The sequence below is a fragment of the Vollenhovia emeryi genome, unplaced genomic scaffold, assembly GCF_000949405.1.
Source record: "Vollenhovia emeryi isolate VEMERY1.0 unplaced genomic scaffold, V.emery_V1.0 DF939154.1, whole genome shotgun sequence".
Lineage (NCBI taxonomy): Eukaryota > Metazoa > Arthropoda > Insecta > Hymenoptera > Formicidae > Vollenhovia > Vollenhovia emeryi.
The window spans coordinates 799,426-817,635 of record NW_011967212.1 but is presented as its reverse complement, the minus strand read 5'-3'; the positions used below and the strand labels follow the sequence as shown (position 1 = coordinate 817,635).

Genomic DNA, 18,210 nt, shown 5'->3' with positions numbered 1-18,210 from the left:
AAAGCAGTCGTAGTCGTAGTCGCTCGAATAATTTCAATTCCTATTCCAACGACCACGACTGCGATTTATTGCCGCGACGGACCGATCAGAGAATAGTGTTATATGTCGTGCGTCATTATATGTCGAATATATCGTGGGAAAATACCTCAAAAACAGAATATCGGTTTCAGTTATACATCGATACGACCCAATCCATGACTCTACGATTCTAAGACTGCGACCATTGTAGACAGAACCGAGAATCATTGTAGCGGAGGCTTAAGTCGTGAAAGATCTATTGTATACGACTTACGTTACTCTCTGCCTTGCTCTACGTCTACGACTGAGACAGTCTTAAGCGTTTACGGATTGTTCCCTGCCATCAGCCTTGCATCGCGACGGACGATACGTACTTCGGTTCGTATTTCCGTTTATTCAGTCGTCGCCGATACACTGCTGCGAATACGTGATTACCTGACGAGGATCCAGCGAGAAATGATTCGTCGATCGACGTCGAAACGACGTCGAATCGACACCCAGTGAGAAATGATTCGTCGATCGACGTCGGATCGACATCGACACCGTCGAATTGACGTCGATTCGAATCATTTCTCACTGGGCGAGGGTCCCAAAATTCGCCTCGGCTCTCAGAAGTTCTCAGGAGCTTCAACTCATCTCGCGCCTCCTTGCAATCATTCTTTTGGGAAAGGAACAGAGAACGAGTTCAAGCTAATTGTAAGGTTAAAGTTGAGCTACCTTGCCGAACCTAGCGGGCCGTGGAGATCGACTCTCTCTATCCGTCGCGATCCGGAATTACGCATCTCACAATTGTACACCCGCAAGTGAACGCAAACATCGACGGACGCGCGACGATGAGCGCGAAATCCGTCGGGCACCGACGCGCACGAGCGCGGTTTAAAACTCACCGCACGGCACGCCTGCTCCCCTAGATCGTTCGCGCTCGTCGCGTTGGCGGCACTGCGTCGCCGCTAGCGACGCAACTTCACGCGGTACGCGCCGTGTGCCGGAGCGGAGCGGAGCGGAGGTGTACGGCGACTGTACGGAGCGTGAGAAGAAAGAGCTGCCTCGGCCTGTCGTATCGCGGCTCGCGTTGTGGCTCGCGTGTGCGACATGTAATCGCGGCGACGAGGTGAGTACGCGGTATCACGTAGGAATGTTGCGAGAGCGCGCGTGGCAATCGCCGTTTTTTTCGCTTGCAGGGGACAGAGGAGATTCCACTCGGCGCGCATCCGGTGGGACGAATTACCCCCCACCAGGGGTGGGGTCGAACGATCGCCGTCACTTGAGTACGTACGCGTAAACAAGGCTGAGAACGAGGTGATGCCGGTCGCGTAGAGGCAACTTTGTGGAGCGACGCGCGGCCATGGCTCGACCCATCGTGCCGAGCCAGCAGAAGCTGGCGGAGAAGATGACGATCCTCAACGACCGCGGCGTAGGTATGCTGACGCGTATTTACAACATCAAGAAGGCCTGCGGCGACGCAAAGTCCAAGCCCGCCTTCCTCTCCGACAAGGCGCTCGAGTCCTCCATCAAGACGATCGTCCGCAAGTTCCCCAACATCGACATCAAGGGGCTGCAGACCATCTTCAACATCCGCAACGAGATCATCAAGTCCCTGTCGCTCTACTACTACACGTTCGTCGACCTGCTGGACTTCAAGGACAACGTGTGCGAGCTGCTGACCACCATGGATGCGTGCGGCGTTCACATGGAGGTGAAGATCAACTTCGACCTGACCAAGGGCTACCTGGACCTCGTCATCACGTACGTCAGCCTGATGATTTTGCTGTCGCGCGTCGAGGACCGCAAAGCGGTGCTGGGGCTCTTCAACGCCGCCCACGAGATGGTGCACAACCAGTCGGATCCCAGTTTCCCTCGCCTGGGCCAGATGATCATGGACTACGACGCCCCGTTGAAGAAGCTCTCCGAGGAATTCGTGCCGCACTCCAAACTGCTGAGGAACGCCCTGATCTCGCTGTCGCCGGTGTACCCAGGTAGGAATCTGTCCGCCGACACGTGGCGGGCCGATCAGAAGCTGAGCCTCGTCGGCAGCCCCGGGCAGATACTGAAGGCGGCGGCGACCGAGACCATGTCCTGCGAGACCCTGAGCCTGGACAGAATCGAGAGATGGGTGATCCTCGGATTCACGCTCTGCCACACATTCCTGAGTGAGGTGGAGCCGAGCAAGCTGTGGATCACCGCCCTCGAGTCCGGCTGGGTGCTGGCGCTGTTCCGGGACGAAGTCATATACATACATCAATACATTCAGACGTTCTTCGAGGGTATAAAGGGATACGGCAAGAGAGTGTCGGAGGTGAAGGAGTGTTACAATCAGGCGGTACAGAAGGCCGGCTACAGGCATCGAGAGAGAAGAAAGTTCTTGAGGACGGCTCTGAAGGAGCTGGGCTTGATCCTGACGGATCAGCCCGGTCTCCTTGGGCCTAAGGCGCTGCTGGTGCTGATGGGACTCAACCACTCGAGGGACGAGGTACTGTGGCTGCTGCGACACGGCGACAATCCGCCCACTCAAGGTAAAAGCAAGGGACGCGGCAGCGAGGATTTGGTCGACCGTCAGCTGCCGGAGTTGCTCTTCCATTGCGAGGAACTGCGGGCGCTGGTGAAGAAGTATTCTCAGGTGCTTCAGAGGTATTACGTCCAGTTCCTCGCGGGCTTCGACGCCCCCGCTCTACACCAGATGATACAAAATCTGTCGGTCTGCCCGGAGGACGAGGGAGCGATTCTTAGTGATATGTGTTCAACTATAGCTAGTCTGACCGTGAAGCAGGTCGAGGATAATGAACTGTTTGATTTCCGTGCCTTCCGACTGGATTGGGTTAGGCTGCAGGCCTACATGTCTATCGCGAAATGCAACATGAATCTGGCTGACAATCGAGAACTGGCGAGCTTCATGGACACCATAATCTTCCACACGAAGATGGTCGACAATCTCGACGAGATGCTGGTCGAGACGTCCGATCTGTCCATCTTCTGCTTCTACAGCAAGATATTCGAGGATCAGTTTCACATGTGTCTCGAGTTCCCTGCGCAGAACCGGTACATCGTCGCCTTCCCGCTGATATGCAGCCACTTTCAGAGCTGCACCCACGAGCTCTGCCCGGAGGAGCGCCATCACATTCGCGAGAGGAGCCTCTCCGTCGTCAACATGTTCCTGGACGAGATGGCCAAGGAGGCCAAGAACATCATCACGACCATTTGCGACGAGCAGTGCAACATGAGCGACAAACTGTTGCCGAAGCACTGCGCCCTGCTCATCTCGCAGGTTGTCAATCGCAAGAAGAAGGACAAGAACAAGAAGAACATGTACGAGATTCACAAGCCTGGTATAGAGAGCTATCGGAAGACCCGGGAGGAATTGACGACGATGGACAAGCTGCACATGGCCCTCACCGAGCTGTGCTACGCCATCAATTACTGCCCCACCATCAACGTCTGGGAGTACACCTTCGCGCCGAGGGAGTATCTGCATCAGCACCTGGAGTCGCGATTCGCCCGCGCGCTCGTGGGAATGGTCATGTACAATCCGGACACCAGCGAGATCGCCAAGCCGTCCGAGCTCTTCGTCAGCGTTCGATCTTACATGAACGTGCTGCAGACCATCGAGAACTACGTGCACATAGACATCACGCGCGTCTTCAACAACGCCCTGCTGCAGCAGACGCAGGAGCTGGACAGCCACGGCGACAAGACCATAGCCGCGCTCTACACGCAATGGTACTCGGACGTTCTGCTGAGGCGGGTCAGCGCCGGTAACATCTGCTACTCGGCGAACCAACGGGCGTTCGTCAGCCTGTCGGTGGAAGGCGCGATACCGTTCAACGCCGAGGAGTTCTCCGACATCAACGAGCTGAGGGCACTGGCCGAGCTGATAGGCCCGTACGGTATGAAGATGCTGAACGAGAACCTCATGTGGCACATCGCCAGCCAGGTGCAACAGCTGAAGAAGCTGGTGGCCGGCAACAAGGACGTGCTGATCTCCCTGAGAACCAACTTCGACAAGCCGGAGGTGATGAAGGAACAGTTCAAGAAGTTGCAGCACGTGGACAACGTTCTTCAGCGGGTCACCATAATAGGCGTGATTCTCAGCTTCCGGCAGCTGTCGCAGTCGGCGCTGGTCGACGTGCTGGAGGAGCGCATACCGTTCCTGCTGAGCTCCATACTGGACTTCCGGCACCATCTGCCGTCCGGCGATCCCATGCGCGTCGTCTCCGAGATGACGTCGGCCGCGGGCCTGACCTGCAAGGTCGATCCCACTCTCACGACCGCGCTGCGAAATCAGAAGGCCGAGGTCGACGAGGACGAGCACCTGCTCGTCTGCCTGCTGATGGTCTTCGTCGCGGTCTCCATCCCGAAATTGGCCCGCAACGACAACTCCTTTTACAGGGCGTCGCTCGAGGGCCACTCCAACAACATACACTGCATGGCCACCGCGATAAACAACATATTCGGCGCGCTCTTCACGATCTGCGGGCAGAACGATATAGAGGACAGGATGAAGGAGTTCCTCGCCCTGGCCTCGTCGAGCCTGCTGAGACTGGGCCAAGAGGCGGACAAGGAGGCGACTCGGAACAGGGAGTCCGTCTACCTCCTGCTCGATCAGATAGTTCAAGAATCTCCATTCCTGACGATGGACCTGCTGGAGAGTTGTTTCCCGTATGCACTGATACGCAACGCATATCACGACGTGTACAAGCTCGAGCACTCGCAACCATGAGGCTGATAGCGAGATCGCAGGACGGGGTGCTGCATCTGTAACTTGCCACTCAGGGCCACTGTTTTACGTTCTCCGGTAACATCGGACGCGAAACTTTGCTACTATGTGTCGCCTGGCCAAGCGATAACTTTCCGGATGGGATTAGTTTACGGTTAGCTGAAAGAAAGGGAGAGAATGAGAGAACGGCAGATGCGTACGATTGTTCGAGAGTTGATCAAGTTATCGACAACAAGTTATTCCTCGATGTTGCGACAGACCGGTGCAAGCTTGCGACATTGTAATGCACCTCTAGCCATTTCCCTACGTTGCTTGCGGCAAAAAATCGCGCGTCGGATCAATCCGTACAATCGAGACAATTGTTAATCGCGAAACATTTCTATAATTCGATTCTGCCTTTGCGAGAAGCTTCACTCGAACTCTCTTCACGGAGAATTAATCGACTCGGATTTCATAATGCGCACCGAAGTGATGTGTAATATGCATTTCTTTTTCCAATGTACAGTATTATCTCAGTTACATTTGCGACATCCGGCTCGAAGTGTTGGTTGATAACGCAATTGCATATCTTGGATTCCAGTCGAGTATTGTTATATTATATGTATTTTACGTAAAGGAATTTTTCTATTGCACAGAGGGATGCGCGGTTGTAAGCTCCCGTGACTTCTGAAGATCGCGAATATTCATGTATCACACAGTAGGGATCGTCGTTTACCCACTATGACTTTTTAATGTACAATTGTAACTCTTTTACAATAGTTTATATACCAAATAAAATTATGTGTACAAAAAAAGAACACGCACAACCGACCCGTAAACCCCGCTCCATCCCCGTCGCCCCAGAGACTACACGCGGGTAAATGTAAAATGTATGCTTTATTTAATTCTTTACAATGTTTTGTCTCTTTTAATCACATTAACGTAACACAAGAGATATTCACAATCATAATTCTTTTATTTATAATATCCTTAAAACACTCGCCGCATTCTAGACATTTTTTTGGGGGGGAGGAAAAGAGAGTGGTGGTCTGAAGCTACGTTCAGCGATTGGTCAGTATCATGCTCGGTTATAATAATTTACAATAAAGAGATACACTTCAAGAACGCATCGCTCAAAGTTGCACCGACTAAAACGTATTAGAGATTACGGCACGAACGTAATTAAGGGCCACTTGGTGTTGGATGATATCCAAGTAACGCTCTAAATAAAATAAAAAATCGTATGGTTTCTCGGGGTGTGTGTGGGGGGGGGGAGGGGGAGGGGAAACAATGCTCGTCGTTCGCCAAGTGATTTGATACAAAGGGCACGAAGTTACGCTTAAAATAATCCCGGATGCACGATGTTGATAGGTCACCACGTTTTTGGATCGATAGAAAAAATATAATCTTCGATTTTCTTTTTGTTCTTTCCTTCTCTAACATTATGTACAAGTGATAGAGTAGTGTATTGTGTGTGCATCGCGTCACAGTAATGCGGTTCTGGATTAAGAGCGGATAATCGCGCGACGGAACCGCTTGAGGATCTCGCTCTCGCTGCTCGCTACCGATCGCGATGGCTCGCGCTGCCGCGACGGAACCGCGGGGGAGAGGTGGAGAGGCGAGGGGAGGGGGGGGATGAAGGTTCGCATCTTAATCCAGACGCCGTGGAAATGAATAAGCTTAAGCATACGTAGTTAGAGGTCTGGGACAAAAATGATGAAGGAGAATTTATCCTTATCTCTTACTAATCCTTTCGTACGCGCAAGCGACTTCATTGTCAACTAGTAACTACACCCTGACCCCATTCCACACTCGCTCTTTAGGCTTTTTCGGAACGTAACGAGCCGTTGCTATCTCCTATCTCGTTCTATTTTTCGGACACTCGTTACGTCGCGCACGAATTTGTACCCGCGCTCTTTGATCGTGACAGTTCAGTCGTTCGAAATGGCAATGGCAGTGAAAAGGAAGCAAAAGTAGTTCGCGCTACCGATAACGTGTTCGAACAGGACGTCAGCTCGTTCCGAAGGCAATTTCTAACTACCTCGTTAAATGGCAGTGGCTCGGAACGAAATGACCACCCAGAGATTCTCGACGATTCTTCGAACGACATTGTGTCTCGCTTTTTTCTCTCTCTCTTTAACGCGCGGAAAGGCTTCTCTCTTCCTCCGCGTAAAATGAAATTTAAAAAAAAAGGACGTATAAAAGTCTTCTTTATCTGACGGCTTTCTAAAGTGTTGGCGTTATTATCAGTACATTTAGAAGACCGTAATTAACTGTGGACTTGGCAGAAAACATTTCTAGCGATGCACTATTAACGCATTAAAATCAATCAAAAACTCGAATCACCTATGTTCGTTGGCAGTAAATCTTGTCCGTGGATTGTCACGGATTTGTTGCTCGCGTCGAAACAGACTAACTTCAAATGGTGTTGCGAGCGATTGCGAATGGGGTCAAACGGAATACTTGTTTTGCACCTATACGCAAGAAATGTCGAAATTTCCTAAATAACGTTGATCGTACGATTTCTCCGGTCCACGCTGGATCGACAAAGAAACTCATACTTAAAACTTAGAGGCTCGATTACACGCACGTACAGACACTCGCACGTCATCCCTAAACTTCCGTTCTGATTACAAAATACAGAATAATATTTCGCTATAATACAGATCTGATATAAAAAACAAGTATTTTTTGTATTCGCTTTACCATCTGTTATGGTTATACAATCATTTCATAATATCAGTATATTTACACAGATGTACACACTCGCGATCTATCTCTTTCGCGGTCTCTCTCACTCACAATGTTTCCTCGCACGCCCGAAAAAAAAAACTCGTTATTTTCCGCGTCCCACTTGCCCGCGATTCCCCCTCGCTTATTCTCTTCCCTCACAAGACTTCGGTATGATCCGCCTAATAATCACATTGCGTCTATTGTACATTTCCACACGATCCGTAAACTCGTATTGTAGCGTCTTTGCTGGCACCTCCTCGTTTCAATCCTGCATCCCCTACATCCAACTTTCCGCCTGGATAAAACACAGTCTTAAAGTTACAACGCAGAGGGTTGTAATTTAATTGCGGACAGACATAGAGATATATTGATCACACCAATCGATATTTAAAAACGCGATTGAATTTCTCTCTCTGTACTCTACGCATTTCTACGTGACTGAAAAATCAATACCGAATTTTCGAGCAGTCTCAGTTTTGCTTACAATTTTACAAAAATAATGTATGGGCGTTTGTGTTGTTACAATTTAATCTTCATTGAGGCCTGAAAGATAAGTATTCTACTGTACAAATGATTCTTTATAATAATTATAAAGAAGTTGACTGATAAAACGTCGCAAAGCTAGCCTGCTCTTTAGTCTCATTTGGTAAAATTCACATTTATTCAATCGTTAAAAATACGAATCGCAAAAGTGATAAAAGTAAACCATAAAATATAAGCGGATAAAAAAGATTTTAGTTTCTAACATAGAAGAATTCTCTGAGACGATTTCTCTCGATTTGTTACTGCTAATTAAAATGTCGCGCGCACTCGTTATTGTTCCATTGTAAATGGCATGTACTGTGAACAGGAGACGACATTGGTCTCGATGTTCGTCGCGTAAAGACGTCGACCGAAACGAGCGGAAAAGAACTCAGTCGTTTGTCAGATTTGGCGTTTTCGGAGAAGGGAAGTGCATTAATCGTATCGACAACGGACAGTACCGGATACGATTCATCTCGAGGATGAGAATCGACCTCGTGTTTCCCGCTTACGAGTATGCAGCTGTGTACGTGTTGTGAGCCCATGTATATATATATGTATATATTTATATATATTATATATATAATATAACATGTTCGCGCGTTTCGATAAGAGGGCTCATCTTTGGTCCGCTATACGCATAATCGCGTGTTTACGGTGCAGCCCCCGACTTAATATAGCATGTTATAAAACTCGGTTTTTTAATTAAATACAACTTATAACATTCGCAATAGGCGGAGATAAATTATCATTTGCAAGATATAACTAATTAATAATAATAATAATCAGCATAGCTTAATAATAATTAATATCATCATCTTCATTCGTAGTGTAATAATTAATGGAATATCGCTATAGAAATCGCATTCATTTTGTTCTTGCTGCTCTTATATCCCTTATAATCTCGCATAACTTTGCTTCGAAATTGGCTAATACAAATTAGTATAAGAATAATACATATCGTTAATTATTAGTCTACAATGGTACAGAGATCAAGTAAATGACCTGTGATGGTTTGGTAGCGGTAGGGTGCCATTTCGCTCCAGAAAGCAGTTAAAAAATTTTTCAATTATTGCAGATAAAAAAAAGAGGACAACGGCGTGCGTATGTTTTATATACAATTAAAACTTTTTGGCCACATCGCGATACATATGTTTGCCGTACTGAGTTTTGAAATGAAATTAGATTATTTGAGTGTTTTACGCTAAAATTTTGATCCGATTAAAAAGACGACTTTTCACTCTATACTTGCCAATAAACGGAACACGAGTACAAGCCGCCCTTGGAAAACTTGTCTACACGTACGCGCCGTGTATTTGCCAAAGGACATACAATATATTGTCTTATTGCCAATTTTCTACTAAACTTGCGTTTATTCTCTAACAAACAAGGTCTTTAGAGATTCTCTTAATCTAACTTTCGAGAGCGACATGCACGAGTATCGACATCTCGAGGGACGCCATCACACAAAGACTATACGATCTTGGCCTTAAATCTTCGTAGCGGCGAGGGACGAAGATGCGACGTCTTTTTATTTTCTTCAACACTGTCGCGTTCGTCGCCTTGCGAATAGCGTCGATCACTAAAGCGAAATGAATCACACGTTGGGTCGATTTAAATTACTTTGATCATATAACAATATCACCTTCACTGGCGAAGCATCCTAAAATTTGATCATGCGACGAGTTCTTTGAACGGCGACGCGAAAGACTGCATTGGCGCTACATAAAAAAGATTACATATAAAATTCTCCGGTGCTCACGACCACCGTTGTACACTCCGTCACTCCGGCATCGTGATTCCGGTCGGGTCAATCTCGCGAGTCGCCGTTCGCAACGTTTATCTCTCCGCGAAATTACGTCTGCCAAACCGATACAAAATGAGAGATCGATTCATTTCTTCACCGAGGCGCGTTACCTTCTTCGTATCTACGCGCGGCTCTTTATTCTACGCAACTCAGGTAAAAGAGCATATCGTCGGACCTCTCAATCTGCTCAACCGTCGTGCTGTGACTCGTCGTTATTGCTTCGATCTCAGTTAAGAGGCATCGTCGCATCCCTTACGTGGAGTGGATCGGTTCTCTTCGCATTTGGCAATCGTTCTACACAACGACTCGTGGTGCAACGCCGCGACTGGTGGTCCTCGTCCGTGACGACGTCCTAGGATCGTCACACCTTGTTGTGATGCCTCATCTCATATGCTGCACCCCTCCCCCCTCCGCTGGAGCCCGAATAGGCGCCGGCATACAGCTCTGGGTGATTGGAACGGCCGTAATTGTCTGCTGGCCCGCTATTTGGTGGCGCACTAGCTGTGGGAACCGAGCGATAGCCTGCTTAAAGTTTAGAAAAACGTTCGGCAATGAAACGAAACGCCAAAACCAAAAGTAATATCGGGTAATGCAGGGAGAAGAGAATCGCTGCTAGAAAATCGTGTATATACAAGGTAACAGCCAAATAAAATGCGACAACAATAGAAAAACGGTCGCCACGATCTCCAACGCTTTCTGCGTGTCCTTCGCGCGCCATTTCTTTCGTTCTACCTAGTGCAGCTAATTAATAATGTTATTCTGGAAATAATTTACAATTAATGCGAAATCAGAAAGGAGGAGTTTGGCTCTGATACATGAATGAAAAAGAAAAAGTATTTCAGCTAGCGTCCAGTGCAATGCCATGAACAATGAGCTAGGAGCAAATACAAGAATTTCACAGATGCTTTAGACCATTCTATTGTAAATAGCAACGAGAACTTGTGTTAGAAGTAGTAACGTTTCCCGCATTGCACGACAGTGCTATTTGCATTCATGAATTTGCTCCTATTAAGCGTAAGAATATAGGCCCCAGGCTCACCTCTGCAGATCATAGAACGATAGTATCAGGTAGTCATAGATGCGCGTCAATGCGAGGAAGATGCAAACAGGAAAAGACATTGATGTAGTTGCGGGTCACACAAGGATGAGAGAACGCGCACAACGTTAACTTGAGTTTAATCCGCACTAGCAATTCCTTCTTTCGCGCTAGAGTGTACGCATACTAGAGTGTTTGTTACGATGTACGCAATGGTGTTTAAGCGTAGGAACTAAACTCAAGCAACGAGAAATGCACCGGTCGACTTAACGGGCTAATTTACCTTTTGGATAATATTGAGCACCTCTACCCTCCCCGTAGCCGTGAGAGGGTCCACGGGTTCCGTGTCCACCTTGACTCGGTCTTGGGGGTATACTCCTCGGCCCGGCTCCACCGCCACCGTGTGGATGTCGCTGCAATAAAAGTGGCACGTGACGAAATGTATAAACGAAACCATTTTCTAAATGTCTCTCGTCCCAAACGTGTTAATGCGATACGTTTTTAGTTCTTACCATTCTTCTAAGAGTATTCATCGGTCTTGTTAATGTATCACTGATGCGCCTCGCGGGCGGCTTTTTAGGGTTCGTGGAAGGAATGTGTACGGCGCAACACTTGATAAACAGTCCCATAAATATGATGAAAGCTATGCCCATTAATAACACCGCCCACCAAAATTCCTATAACAAACAACAGAGATGACAACGCTGGGCAAAGGGATAATATAGAGATAAGAGTCGCAAGTAAAACATCCACCGCGCTTACAGTTATCCACTGTGCTACCGACGATAATGTTTCTTTGTTAAAGATTAGATTTTTCAATCTCGCAAGCGGTCCCTCCGTATCGACGGCTCGGCATTTCAAGAAAACGTCGCAGTAACCCTGAAGAGAAACGCAAATGTTTCATTATTGTTACAACTCACGATTTCAAAAGAGTTCAATAAGCCACGCGCGCCGTGTGCTATTTTTCTCCCTCGCGCGGAAATCCATAATTTACCTGGAAATTATCGCAGGGGGAACCGGGTCTGAGGCTCATTCCACCCTCCGGCAATCCCACCATATGCGCGAACTCGCTCGTCCCGCGACACGTTGACGCATCGGTCCCATTTTGACAGGCTAATTCGCAGAGCTTGCGCTTGTCGATGTTCGGTATGATGCTGCTCGTTAAAAAGCACTCTGTCAGATTCCACTCGAGACAAATGGATCCCGTGCACTCCCCGTTGATGCACAACTGTAAATAACGCGTCGTTGAAACCAGCGTCGATAGCCACTAAACCGTACAATTCATAGAATAACAGAGCGCAATTACTTGAGTGCCCTCATTGCATCTAGTCTTGTTGGCTTTCGGCAGCGGCGCCGGGCACTCGGAGGACCTTCCATTGCACGTAGAATTGTAACTGCAGTCCGACTCGGCTCTGCACTGGACTCGATGGGAGAGGGGCACAAACTGGCACGTTTCACTCGAACAGCAGGGTCCTTGACTGGGGCTGCAAACGCATAATTACATTCGTGAGGGATCGAAGGGACACCAGCGGCCAATACCGTATCCGGTCGCGTTTTACACGCTTCGCGTACCTGCATTGCGTCCCGTACTTCCTATTGCAACCTTTCGCCGTGTCATTCTTAATTTTATCCAGCTCGGACACCTGTCTGGGATAGCAGCACTTGTCCACGCACTCGTCGTCATCGTATCCGCAATCGCACTCCTCGCCAGCCTCGACGATTTTATTCCCGCAAAACGCACCTGTAAACGACAAATGCGATAAATTTCGCCAGGCGAATAGAGACATCGGAAGCAACGCTTATTTCTCCCGCTCGTTCCATTCTCAAGACTCGAGGAGTCCGTATAGCGCGGAGGGAAAATGCGATGTAAAAATACCAGTGAAACAGTTCCTCTTCTTATTATCCTCGATAGCATCTAGGACGTTGCTGATATTGCCAATGCTGCACTTTGAAAACTTGCTGTTGTTCGGTCGATTTCCGCTCGTCGCCGAGGCGAACATAATGTAATTACCGTCCAAGCCTCCCGGTCTGCATTCCGGTGGAAAATCGTGCTGAGGGAAAAAAAACGGTGATATCGTTATCGTTACCTCTGCGCACCGAACAGATCGAACGCGCGTGCGAGGAGAGGCGCGGGTGCTTTCCCCTCTTCCGGCTTACCGGCGAACCGAAATTATGTCCAATCTCGTGCGCCAGGGTCAGCTGCGACACCTTAGGCGGCACGCGGCTGTTGTAATTCACGAAAGTGATGATGCCGGTGTTGAGGGACCTCTTGGTGGACTGATACAGGCCGGACACGGTCTCGGTGTAGGTCTTGAATTTCTCGCAGATACCGCCGGACGCGCCGGACGCGGAAGCGACCCAGGCCAGCCCGAGCGTGCCGCCGGTGAAGTCCCTGTCGACAAAGCGTCGAAATAACGTTCGCAAAGCCGGCAGCCTCGAGCGAACAGTCTCGGGTGTCTCGCTACTCCTCGCTTACCTGTAGGTGAACACGTAGGCGAGACAGAAGTCCTCGTGGTTCGAGAGAGAATGGAGATTCAGAAAGTTGCTAACGTCGATGTTCTCCATGCAGAAGGGGTTCGGCTCGCTGTACGGCTGAGGAGGCGTACACGCCGTCTCGTCGTCTATCTGTTATCAGATATAGCGTGTCAGTCTCGGAGCGAGCTGTACGAGTGCTCGCACACTTCCTATTTTCGATACCTTTATTCGCTGAACCTCGAACTTGATGTTCCTGTGCTCCGTCCTGCCGTCGAATTTCGTGTCCCTGTAGATGTAGTTGACGGCGGTGACGTGGTGCGCGATCAAGGACAATATCTCCTCCCTGGTCTTCTCCGCGTCGTGATGCAGCTGCGAATGCAAACGCGAACGTTCAACATTCCGTAGCACGAGCGTTTGAGATTGCTCTATCTCTTATTCTACGCGACGCGACGCACAATTTTTCCCTCGGTGTACACTCCTGCTTGACGGAGAATTTCCGATCTACAGAATTACTGATCGGTTTTGCGATCCGAAATATTGAGAGTTTCCTGCGAAGAGCCCGGCCGTGCCATTTACAAACGTCTGCGTTTATTAAAATTTAACGCGAGAGAATATCTCCTTAACAAGTCAACAATTTTCGACCCAGCTGGCCTAAATTTATCATTAGAAATCACAACTCGCTACGTTTCGATCATTCTGGTCCTTTTCAAGCGACAAGGTGTAACCTTGCGTGCCACATGAATGCCAATAAAATTGCGGAATCCATCATTGATTCCTGAAACTACAGCGCATGTTTCAGAGCACGTCTACAAATGTAGGAGACAGCAATAAGACTGGTGTCTCTTAAAATTTTCGATGTCTCTGCGAGCAGAACTCTCGGCGAGAGTTTTTGTACAGAGAAGCTCGGAAAAAATTCGCCCGGAAAAATCATTATAATTGCTTTCGGTGGAACGCGCTCTGTGCGAGCGTACCGGCGATATCAAAGCCGGGACGGGGATAGGAGTATTCTTTTTGTGAAGAACACCGGAATGCGGATGGTGTCTGGTTTGTTGAGAAAATGCAAAGGGGAATTGCACTGACCGTGGCTGCCGACGAAAACGCATATGAATGTGACCATAGGAAGAGAACGGTCGGCATTCGAGGTATTCCTCTATTGTGTAAGGAAATACTGGCATTCCCTCGTTACAAATTGCCAGCGAGAATTGGGTCAGTCCGTCGTTCTAACAATCTGCTATCTTATCTGCACTTCTTTTACGTGATGATGAAAAAAATGCCAGTTTTCTGCGCTCTTTCTTTCTACCGCTCGATAAAATGGGGAGCGGGGTGCCGGAAAAGAGATACTTCATTTTTAATTTCAAAGGATAAATACGGCACGAGAATGAAAAATGTGATACATTTCGAATGTAATTTCGACATGCTAATTTCCCATATACTTTGGAATTTTTCAGATTTAATTCCAAGCTTTATGAAATACGAAAAATAATGAGAAACGTCTCTCACTGGCTAATTGCATTTAATATTCTTTAGCGCATAGAATTTAAAAAAAAAGAGGAAGTGTCTTAAAAATTGCGTGCAATTTCGAAAATTTATATTCGAAAAATTGCATATATTCTTAAATCTGAGAAAATTTATAGGACGCTCAGCGACATATGTACGAGCTACATACTCGAGGTAAATTTCGCGTACCTGTTCAGAGATGTGCCTCCATATAAGAGGATCCGTTTGTATGAAAAGCGAGCAGGTGTTGTTTTCTTTCGACCTGGTCGCTCTTCGTGGCCTGCGATGACTAGGTTCGTTAGCTTCCCTGCTGTACTTGTGGCCGGGAGCCTCCCGGTCGCCGTTCCAGGGTGCGACATTGGGCTTCGGCTCCTTCTGATTCGCCGACGGCACCGCTTTAGGCGGTTCATCCGGTAGAGCGGAATTCTGCACCCTTTCCATCCAGTCTATCACATCACTATTAGTAATGCCACATCCACCGCCGTCACCTGAAAAATTCGTCGTTCACTCGATGTCGTTTCACCACTCAAGTGTGGTATTAATATAATAACACAGCTAAAAGTCTGTGTCCACGATGCTAGAACTTGGGCCAAGTAGTCTTGTTGTAAATAGTAGTTATAGTGTTGTTGTAAAAAAATTTCTAAAGAAAATTTACAAAGAGAGAGAAAAATAGAAGAGTTTGCCATTGACAATTTTTGAAGCGCTATTATCACAGTTTTGTTGTATACAATTTGCGGAATATCTCGTATTCCCAGAGGTTTAATAAATGTCTCCGACGAGATAAGGAAAACTAGACCTTACAAACTACAGTCTTATCATTAATGCGAAACATATATTACTGTATATCACAAGACTCATTCGTAACGCTGAGTTCGCAAATCGTAATATTTTATAAATCTGTTTTTGAATCTGGATACACGCGTGTTCGTGGCATAACAATATTGTTATAGACGGAAAATGTTATGACGCGAAAAGCTTTACTAATACTCGCCTGTACAAAATTAGTGAGCGAATAAAACATTAATACAGCAAAAACTTTTATTTGCCGTAGTCGTTGACGTTAGCTCGCATGTAAAAATATTTACGTGAAATACGTGACGTCCGAGATCCAATACTTCATCTCGGTCAGAATAATCGAGACAATGAGATACTACACGGAGAGAATTTTTTCTTAAAATTTACCCTGAAAATCGTGTAATCGTAGGACAACATGGCATTTTGAATTATATGAAAGTTTTCTAAAATTTTACTAGTAAAATGTATGGTAAAATTTCATAGAAAACTGTCATGAAATTCTTCGAAATGTCGCATTGTCCCACAATTGCACGATTTTCGGGATGAATTTTAAGAAAACATTCTTTCCGCGTACGTGCACGAGAGTTTTCAACGAAACGCAGTCGCCCATCGTTAGAAACGAAAAGAATTGGTCGTCGATCGTGACTTTTGGCACGTTAACACACGCCCGTTTATTCACAGCTGAAACTGACCCTAGCGGGAAATAGCGGGGTAATAACAGGGACCATCGGTATTTCTGCTTCCCGAACTGCGGTAGATGAAAATCTGGGAGCGTGAATCGTGAGCCAGGAAGCGCCGCAAGGTTCCTAATTAATGGCAAAGTTCATTGCCATTAATTCTGAATCTGGTCGTGGAACTCGAAACATCCACGGGCCACGTGGGAGTCTTACATCATCGATGGGACCGGGATACACACGCTTCGAGTTCTCCTACAGGTAAGCCCCCCCCCCCGCCCCCCGAAGCCTGTGTCCCGGGGTCTCTTTGGGTGGGAATACAGAGCGGAGTAATAATAACGTCGCGGAGGCCAGGTCACGTACCGTGCAATCTGCATCGCGTGAGTCGGCGTTGTCACCGAAACAGCGGCATACGCGGCTTAATCATTGGCATAATTTCGCAATACGCTCGAGGTATCTGCGTGAAGCGAATATATGGACATAATATGGCGACTAATGGTGACCTTGTCGCGGTCTCTCGGGTGTCATATCGCGCCGCGTAACAACGTTGTTATCACGCGGAAATGTCTGCATACGCGTGCGAGTACGCGGGCCGGATCGTCGGGGAGCCATCGGCGCGATTTCAGATCGGCGATTCCGAGGAGAGGAGAAAAGTCGACAGGATGGAGGAGATCCACTAGCGCATGCGGCGTTTCTTCGCGACAACTGCATTTTTTTTATCTTTAAAAACGACGCTGATAAAAACAGTTGTCGATAAATATGATTAAATATGTTTGACAGTATATAAATGTGGTTTTAAGGGGATCCTAAAGCCGCTGGCGAACTCGGTCGATAAGATAGGAGACGGCATTAAAAACGTCAATTAGCGACATTTTTACTTCCAAGTTCTACTCGGTCCGAGAAATTTATAGCCAATCCATTTGCAACTTTTACGAAAAAGTAGCAATTTTATTAGCTACACATTGCCCAGACCGAGATTTTGGATCAAATTCTAGCATCGTCAACACCATGGCTTTACTGATAATCTGACAGATCTGTTTGGCAGCGACCTTTCTCGAAAGAGCCTGCAACTATTTCCACACGCCATACTGCTCTTTTTCTCTTCTTCTAGACTTGGATTTCTGGACTTGCGTTCATTAGAAGTAATCTTTTTTTCTAGGCTATTAATCTTAATTAAAAACAGTATTAGGCTCGTATTAAATTAATAAGATTAGATAATGGGCCAATAAGCTAAACGAGCGATGTAGGTTTTTAAAACATTTTAATAAATAATTCGATATGATCTTAGTCTATATAATTAAAACGGGAATAATAAAAGAATCCCTATATACAATTAATTTAATCTAACGAACGTTTCGACAGTACTTTGTCTTCTTCAGCGTGTATATACTAAAATAAAATTACAATAAAGAATAAGAATTTACATGCCAGTTAAATATTACGATGCGAAATTTCTTGTCGGTATTTGGTTGCTTACTTGAAAGTCAGAACGAACCCATTTTCCGGAGTAGTCAGTTTTTTAAAAAATCGAATGGTTTTTGTTGGTCCAGTAATATCAATCTTGTTTTACATTGGCAGATGTAAAAGGGATTGGTCCAGGTATGTCCAGCTATTTGTCGTTATAAAATAGTGTTTGAAATTTCTTCAAGGATCACGGTTTCGTTCTTCCACTTTCATGTCTTGTGTGTGACTAAGTCATATTGTTAAAATAGTGGTATTATAATATACAGGGTGTCTGATGCAAAAGTAGCAACTTTGAAAATAGTGGTAGATTAGGTTAAACTAAGGAGAAATATCATGTACTGCGGTACAAAGTAACAATAGTTATCGAGTAGTAAATTTACACGTTTGAGCGAATGAGGATGCAGGAGACGGTAGGCCGAACTCGGAAGGCATTTAAAAAAATCGATCGATGAGCGGGAGGTGGAACGACGCGCGAGATACACCATGGTGGGAAAAAACC

The 18,210-nt window shown here is 46.9% G+C and overlaps 2 protein-coding genes across 4 annotated transcripts in view; one reads left to right on the top strand and one right to left on the bottom strand.

Moving 5' to 3' along the window:
• Window positions 1–1,271: 1,271 nt before the first annotated feature.
• LOC105565274 (membrane-associated protein Hem) lies at window positions 1,272–5,523 on the top strand. The gene has a single exon (XM_012018323.1). The coding sequence runs from the start codon at window positions 1,364–1,366 to the stop codon at window positions 4,730–4,732; it is 3,369 nt and encodes a 1,122-aa protein (XP_011873713.1). The 5' UTR covers window positions 1,272–1,363; the 3' UTR covers window positions 4,733–5,523.
• Window positions 5,524–6,111: 588 nt separating this feature from the next.
• The window catches only part of LOC105565273 (disintegrin and metalloproteinase domain-containing protein 10), a 142,874-nt gene continuing 130,775 nt past the window's right edge, over window positions 6,112–18,210 (bottom strand). The window contains exons 4-15 of one of the 3 annotated variants that reach the window (XM_012018320.1): window positions 14,968–15,266; window positions 13,504–13,650; window positions 13,283–13,431; window positions 12,964–13,198; window positions 12,683–12,857; window positions 12,379–12,547; window positions 12,113–12,290; window positions 11,801–12,034; window positions 11,569–11,685; window positions 11,319–11,483; window positions 11,090–11,219; window positions 6,112–10,295 (exon numbers count right to left, since the gene is read on the bottom strand). In XM_012018320.1, the coding sequence (XP_011873710.1) occupies window positions 10,132–10,295; window positions 11,090–11,219; window positions 11,319–11,483; window positions 11,569–11,685; window positions 11,801–12,034; window positions 12,113–12,290; window positions 12,379–12,547; window positions 12,683–12,857; window positions 12,964–13,198; window positions 13,283–13,431; window positions 13,504–13,650; window positions 14,968–15,266 (2,162 nt within the window). In that variant the 3' untranslated portion in view covers window positions 6,112–10,131. The remainder of the gene's footprint in view (window positions 10,296–11,089; window positions 11,220–11,318; window positions 11,484–11,568; window positions 11,686–11,800; window positions 12,035–12,112; window positions 12,291–12,378; window positions 12,548–12,682; window positions 12,858–12,963; window positions 13,199–13,282; window positions 13,432–13,503; window positions 13,651–14,967; window positions 15,267–18,210) is intronic. The other 2 variants (XM_012018321.1, XM_012018322.1) reach the window with 2 other exon arrangements.